This window comes from Zeus faber (assembly GCF_960531495.2).
Source record: "Zeus faber genome assembly, chromosome: 20".
Taxonomy (NCBI): Eukaryota; Metazoa; Chordata; class Actinopteri; order Zeiformes; family Zeidae; genus Zeus; species Zeus faber.
In genome coordinates, this window is record NC_137207.1 from 4,769,574 (window position 1) to 4,777,355 (window position 7,782).

Sequence of the window (7,782 nt, forward strand, 5' to 3'; positions counted from 1 at the left end):
GTCGATTGAATGCGGCATGAAATCTGGGGTTTCGCAGTCTCGAGGGGACGGACTCCGGCGTGCGCTCCGCTATGACGCAGACGTTGACGCGCAACGTGAAGCCAATCGGCTTGTGCGCATGTTCGCGTTGAGGGTCGTGATGAAAGGTTCGACCCTTTTGTTCAGATTCGGTTCTCGACGAGTCTCTCGGTTAGAAAAAAAATAAAAAAAAGAGTCGTTCCATTTCGCGACTCTTTGTCCATGATGTCCTTTGGTGGCGAGGAAGGGACGACTTATCGAGAGCGAGGAAGTGTCAGCAGAGTCGGTGGGTTCTGAGTTGCGAATGCGCTTATCACCAAAAAAAACAAACATTTAATCCTGTCAAAATTATTTATTTAGGCAGAATAATGAAAACTGTTGATTCCAGATTCAGACACATTTTCTGACATATACAGTATATACTGTATGCTTTACTGCATGGGCAGAGAATGGCAAATTGTGAATCACAAAATTAATTGATTTCTCCCAAGATGATTTATTTTGATGGAATGTGAAAGTGTAAATCCGTCTCGAACATGAATTATGCCTCGGTCGATTTAGTCCCCAGTACCCATCTTCTCCCGACTCAGTTCAATGGTTCTTTCGCTGCGAACGGACCGTTCGCGCGTCTTGCGCCACTACTGGAGAGCTACACGGAAAAGTGGTAAAGACAAAAGAACCAAGCAGCCCCAGGAAGGGAGGAGAGGACCTGGCCATTGTTTTGTTTTGTTTTGTTTTCGTTTTTGTTTTTTTTTATTTATATATTGAAAATGAACGGATAATGTCAGGAGAGGAACGGCGAAAAACCACAGAAGGGGGTAAGTGGCTGGAGTCAAAACCGAGGTTTGTGTGCGTTGGCAGACTAATGTCACGTAGATGGTCTCCCAAGACGGAAGATCGGGCGGCGTTGGTTATAACCGTGGATTCACGTCAGTACAGGTGTGTGGGTGGGTGTGGGTGTTTGTTTCTTTGTTATTGTTTAACTACGGGTACAATTTTCCCCAGAGGACAATAAGTTTATTGTGGAATGTGTGTACGCTGCGAACTAGATGTGTGCTGTTTGTTTTTCTCCTGTCCAATCAGCAGGCTTCTGGAAGTGTTTACCTTTCTCACACCGGTGTTCATTGAACTGCCTGTAAAACCATATCTGTGGCATATCTCATCATGTGTCCTGCATGTGACCCCGACATCAATAAAAGCAACCTTCCTAATAATGGCTCAAAACATCAATCTCTCTCTCTTTGTGTTTCACTCTGCATCTCCCAGCTGTTCTCCAGCTGACCGCTCAGCATCAGCATCGCCCAGAGTCTGCTCCGGTGAAACTCATCCATGCTTCCGATGGAAAGAACTGCAAAGTCCACAGGCGTTGACGTTGACAATGGACAGGGTTGTCCACGCACTCGGGGTGGATGAAGTTGGCGATGTGGAGTGAGACAACAGTTGCGATCGCCAGTTTCTGGCCTCGCGCAAGATTCTCCAGTAGCTTTTAGTTGTGCATACCTTGATTGACTGCTTTTGGAAACACGGATTGACACAAACTTCCAAATACTGTATTTGTGGTTTGACTACCCCGTCCCGTCCCCAACAGCCCCTTGTTGATTCAGTGTCGAAACATACACACACACACACTTTCTAAGAGCAGGTGCCATTGTGTTAAGCCCCGTAAAGGGCTCTTATACACCTAAAACACTAAACCTTAAACCCACCCCCAGGATCCCCTCCTCCAATTGGCTGAAAGGTTGCCATGGCGATTGTTGTCACGCCACCCGTAGCGTCGTGAGAAGTGCAGTAGCAGGGGCAGCAGTGTCACTTTCGAGTGTTGCTGCAGAAACGGCTCCGAGATGGGGAGTGCTCCATACCCAGCGAGCGAGTGGAAGGGCCGGGGCCGAGGGGGCCTGCAGGACCTGGGCTGCATGCCCTGGAAGGTCAGCAAGCAGAAAGGAGGAGGAGGCGGAGGCGGAGGAGGTGGAGGAGGCGGTGGTGGAGGTGAGGGGGTGCTGGTAGGGTCCAGAGGAGGAGGAGGTGAGGTGGAAAGGAGGTGCAGAGATCCCAGGGACTTACAACAACAACAACAACAACAACAACAACAACAACAGCAGGATCTTTCCTCCTCCTCCTCTTCTTCCCTGACCCCCGCGTCGCCTCCCCAGGCCTCGCCGACATCCCCGGCCATCTACCACGAGAAGCAGCGGAGAGAGCTGTGCGCACTGCACGCACTCAACAACGTCTTCCAGAACGGGACGGCGTTCAGCAGGGATGCTCTGCAGGAGATCTACCAGAGGTGAGGCCAGACATATACCTTACAACATTTAACTCTTCGTAGCATCGGATAAGGATGCACCGATTTGTCGGCCGTACATCAGCTGATATTCTCCTTGTCAACTGCCATCGGCCAAATAAGATGACATTCACCGATGGCTGTGGCTGATGTTTATATGATAGACATTTTTATTGGGCCACACAGACTTTAATTGGGTGGGCCGCCCAGGTATATAAATGGCCGCCAAAGTATATTTGGCGAGTGGCGAACCCATTTTAGTATTTTTTTTATTTAATATTTTTATCCGTCCGAGAGAACAACGCCATCCACGATCGATTTTTAGAAGAAGCGGACACGGCTCTGCAGCACTCCAAGCAGGAAGTGATGCTGCATTTATGGGAACTCTGGTAACTGTAAGTGATGCTGTGTTCAGGGGGACTCGGAAAACATCAGTATCGGCATCGGCTATCAGCCAAATTGTTATTTTAAACATTGGTATCAGTATCAGCCCAGAATTTCAGGATTGGTGCATCCATAGTATCTGATGAAATAAGTAAATTCTGTTTCTACTGATAGAGAATGAATATAATCACTTGTCTTCCAGGTGCCTGTCTCTCTACTTCATGTGTCCGTCAAATCTCCCACGCTGCATCACATACTACATACTGTGTATACGCTCTATAGGCCCAAGTATGTCTTCTTCCTGAGTATGTCTTCTTGGACACACTAAATACAGCACTTTGCTGGTTGCTGACGACACTGTAATATTTCACAAGATAAAGTATGTCATCCCGGTACTTTTATCATACTATTTGAGCGTACTATAGTTTCGGACATACAGAAACGCTCACGTACCACCTTGGGTTGGCTTACTGTTCTTATTTAATTTATATTTTTACTTGGGTGAGGGTTTCTAAGTTTCTCCATCATTTCTCTTGTCTCTGTAGACTATCGCCTGGCACTCTGGTCACACCTCACAAGAAGAGCATGCTGGGAAATGGGAACTATGACGTGAATGTCATCATGGCTGCCCTGCAGACTCGCGGCTTTGAGGCGGTCTGGTGGGATAAGAGAAGGTACAGAACAACGGTCTTTTTTGTAACTTTTTTTTAATGTTTTTTGTTTTTATGTTAATTTTTGGGAGACAACTCTTAGATTTACTTTAAAATGATATTTATTTATCATGCATCATTTAGTTTGGCATCTGGCCTCGACTGCTCATCACTCCCGGCGAGGTGTACAGCAAACATAAGCGCAGCAAGTAGGGATGTTAAAATGTGTCGAACACTCGACTGACTGTCAACGGGTTCTTCGCGTCAACAGTAAAAAGTAAAATCTTCAAAATCAATTTTTCATCATGATTAATTTATTTATTTTAGCCTACATTCGCAAATGCACGCAAAGAAATGCATTGTTGAATTGACAAAATGGTGGAGCGCAATCAGCAGCTCAGGACAGAGCGACCTTTTTTCCAAACAAAGTGTGTTTTTGTTGTAGATTTATTTATTTTACTCCATTTTTCAATTGAAAGGAAACAAAAAAAGCCCCGTGTGTACCAAGCTTAACAGGGACACTTTGTCACGGTCGCCCCCCCCCCCCCAACAACGACGACTAATCGCTAAATGCCTCCAACATGTGGACTAGCAAAAAACTGTCGTTAACATCCCTGGCAGTTCAGGCAGGCTGCTTAAATAGGCTGGCCCATTAAGGGTGTGGAAGCATGTGGTGCTGTCAAGTTGTCTGACAGAACTAGCTATGATTTGATTCAAAAACAACGTGTGTTTTTGTAAATGATGTGTGTTTTGTCATGAATGTCATTGCTGCTGCAACACTGAATTTCCCTTTGGGGATTAATAAAGCAAAAAGTAATTAATAAATCTTTATCTTATTAATGCATGATTAATAATTTTTGTTTTGTTTTCCTCTTAAACACGGTGGTGATCAGTGGTACATTGTAAGTACATCACAACACAATACACATTGTCCATAAAAACCTTCTTACAAACAATACACGTAACACATACACGTAACACATACATACATATTCGTACATGAATACCTATGTGTATATATGTATGTATACGCACTGTTCATTCATACACACATAGACACATATACAGTGACATTCAGAGTCCGACCACAAGAAGAAAGAAGAATTCATTATGATGATAATAATAGGGAGTATTTCATATCCCAATATCTGTTTCCATATTCACAACACTGATACCGTTTCCACACCAAAATTAGCGGGTCAACCCGCTGAAAATAGCCGATTGACACCTTTCCCATTGCCAGGAGAAATGCAGTTTTTTTTTCTAGTGCGTCCTTTCAACGTCACAAACACACCCTAACAAAAATCCTAACCCGGAAAAGGGGGTGTCTCCTGGTTCCAGTGTGATTGGGAACAAAATACAATAATATAAATGATATATAAAAGTATTTTGAGCCATTCAAAAGAATCAGATCATTCATGAATGACCCAACACTACAGTAGAAGCAGCATGGCACGCCGGAGTCTATTGCCGGGTTTTCGGTGCAGTGGGAAAGGGGTATATGTTGAAGAATTCCACTGGTGGTCACCACCATAAACTAAATAATGGATGTGCTGGTAAACTTTTTTTTTTTTTTTTTTTTTTAAGACAGAGATAGAGATAGACATTAACACATGACATGAATCCAGCTTTGGACTGACTGGCATTGATCAACTACATTTTCAACCCCGCCGCTCATAAACCATGGTTGATTTGTACAACAAGCAAGTTAAATCAAGTCATATTAATGCTGAATCTCAATAGTTGGAACAATGTTTCCGAATGCTAATTGGTTGCTGGCTTTTGTAAAGGCATAATTATTTTGCCTTCCAATGACTCAACTTTTATTGAATCACTACGCTGTTCACCAAGTTATTTTCCTTGATGAACTATTCATATTAAGTGGAAAATAACTCCCTCTGAGATTGAAATATTTTTTCCTCGCCTTGATTTCTGTTATTCTGTAAATTTCATTGATACTCCATGGTGGAACGCTGCCCTATCAGCGTCCTTAGCTCCCCCATTGATAAGTGTTTCTTAATTCCTCAGTGCTGAGAACAATGCAGGAGGAAGATTGCTGTTATCAATCCGGTGAATGCAATAAGGGAAAATAAATTACTCAACTGCTCCTCCGCTGACAACACAATAGGCATCCAATCACAGCTAAACTCAATCAAAAACTGTTGTGTAATATGGGTGACAGAATGCTTAACCGTCTCAACTCCTTAAAACTAATAATCATTAGCGTAAAGAAACAGAGGGGCTATGGGCACTGATTTGAATATCCTTGCACTCATCACTTATTTTCAGGCTGTGAGAGGAACCATTTAATCACAGAGGTTAAAATAAGAATTAGCTTCTCATTAAAGTGGTAATCCATAATATTATTTTGTCCAAAAGAAACAAAAACATAGATCATGGATATATTTCCTTTAGCTGGCACTTTTAAACAACCATTATTAACCATGTAACCATATTCAAGGGAACAGCACTCTCCAGAATAAAAATAAATCAGTCAGAAGAAGGCATGCTTTTGAGGGAAGAAATTTAAATATATTTTATTTTCATTAACAGTGTGAAAGAGATGGGAGACAGAATGCAGGAGAGCAGACTGTTGGGATACATTGATATGAAATACTATATGTAACAAACATATTATTGTCTCCCACATAATATTCCCACGTTAGGGAATTTGGTTGAAAGTGCGTGTGCTTTGCTTGCTACAGGGACGTGGGCAGCATCGAGCTGTCCAATGTGACGGGCTTCATTCTGAACGTGCCGTCCAACCTGCGCTGGGGGCCCCTGAGGCTGCCACTCAAACGACAGCATTGGATAGGTGTGAGAGAGGTGGCGGGGGTCTACTACAACCTGGACTCCAAGCTGCGTAGCCCACACCCCATTGGCAACCCAGACGAGCTCAGGTAGGAGCGGTTTAGGTTTTCTGTGTACCCATGTTACATATGCTGAATAGCTAGCTTAGTTCATCTTTTTATTTTTGAGTGGTTTCAAGGCCTACTGGGTAACGTAGGACAATTAGGGACAAACAGCACCCCCTAAAGGAAGCCATAGAAACTGCACCAACATTGCCAAATGCGACCTCCACAAGGCTTCTGAGGGGTCCTGCGACAAACTTGCACTCGAACCAAAATGAAACCAGTTTGGGGATACAAAGGCCAAATTGTACTTTAAGCATCTGCGTAGCCGCAAGGGTCCGCATAACGTAAACCTTGTCAACTGCTCATGTGTGCGGATGTTCACGCACCTTCCAGATTTTGTGACCGAGCGTACTTGTACGCACCTACAGTACAAGCGTGCCGACTGCTTATGCACTATTGATTTTGGCTTTGGATTTTGAAGACTTGAAATCCTAGCAGCCATCGAGGTTACAGTGGACTGACTGCCGCTGGTCAACAACATGAACCAACCTGCGCTGATATATCGTGGTCAATTTGGGCAATGAGTGAATACAATTATACTTATTGTACCTTTTTTTCTGTGGTAGTCCTTGCTGTGGACATTTACCAGCAGTCACGAGTCATGGCCGGACATTTTTGATAAATAACTGATTTAAGCACCAACGTTTAAAAAGTTCAGGCTCTTTAAAATGTGTACTTGTGCCAAAAGTGTTCATCTAAACTACTGCAGCCTTTTAACAGAAAGTCTATTAAGGGAGACGACTATCTGCATAGCAGTTGTAGTTTGAGCGGTTCACTTTCACTCGCTTATGTTGTGGTGAATCTGCTTTGTTGATCACCAGTTGCCATAGTACTGCTAATTGGCTCTACTTTAAATTATGAACAACTCCCCAAGAAACCTGGAGGGTGGGGGCAGGAGACAAAGCTGTGCTGGAGGTGGCCTTTAGAGTCAGGATCACCATGCATACACATTGAGACGATCCAACGGGGGGATAGGATGCTACCGTAAGCCCTTGAATGCTTGTTTGTACATTTCTTTAGGAATCATGGGGTAGAACTTCAGCTTTGGTCTTAAGAGTCGCTCACCCATCTTCTCGCCTGTGCGTCTGACGTCTGCGCTTTCCCCTTTTGTGTGACCGACAGGAAGTTCCTGCGTCACCAGCTGCGAGGGAAGAACTGTGAGCTGCTGTTGGTGGTCTCCGAGGAAGTGGAGGCAGACAAGTCCTGGAGGTCCGACGGCTGCCGAGAGTGAGGGGTTTCTGGTCGCATCTTCCGTTGCTACACAGCCGGGGACGGGACTGGACGGCGAGGGGCCAAAACGGGGACTGGACGCCAAGGGGAAGTGGAGTTGTGCCCAGCCACTCATTTGGATGCACACCGGGGCAGGCTTTGTTTCTCCCGCTTCTTTTTATTTTTGTTTGGGGTTTTTTTGTTGACACCGCCATTGCTGGACTCTCCTATCTGACGAGTAGCAAAGCGATGAAGGATGCCAATGCCTAACATGCACACATACATACCAACCGAGAGACCACGCTCGCTTCTGACACGAGTCAAATTG

General features: G+C 44.5%; 1 protein-coding gene across 1 annotated transcript; it reads left to right on the forward strand.

Annotated features, from left to right (window-relative positions):
* The first annotated feature begins 695 nt into the window (after nucleotides 1–695).
* Nucleotides 696–7,782, forward strand: josd1 (Josephin domain containing 1). The gene is made up of 5 exons (XM_080021383.1): nucleotides 696–836; nucleotides 1,285–2,299; nucleotides 3,226–3,354; nucleotides 6,036–6,230; nucleotides 7,368–7,782. The coding sequence occupies exons 2-5, from the start codon at nucleotides 1,860–1,862 to the stop codon at nucleotides 7,474–7,476; spliced, it is 873 nt and encodes a 290-aa protein (XP_079877509.1). The 5' UTR covers nucleotides 696–836; nucleotides 1,285–1,859; the 3' UTR covers nucleotides 7,477–7,782.

Bases quoted from the DNA above. Each gene is read 5' to 3' on its own strand.
- josd1 (XM_080021383.1), top strand. From the start codon at position 1,860: ATGGGGAGTGCTCCATACCCAGCGAGCGAGTGGAAGGGCCGGGGCCGA. The intron at 2,300-3,225 runs GTGAGGCCAGAC...TTGTCTCTGTAG, and splicing joins CTGCAGGAGATCTACCAGAG to ACTATCGCCTGGCACTCTGG. The intron at 3,355-6,035 runs GTACAGAACAAC...TGCTTGCTACAG, and splicing joins GTCTGGTGGGATAAGAGAAG to GGACGTGGGCAGCATCGAGC.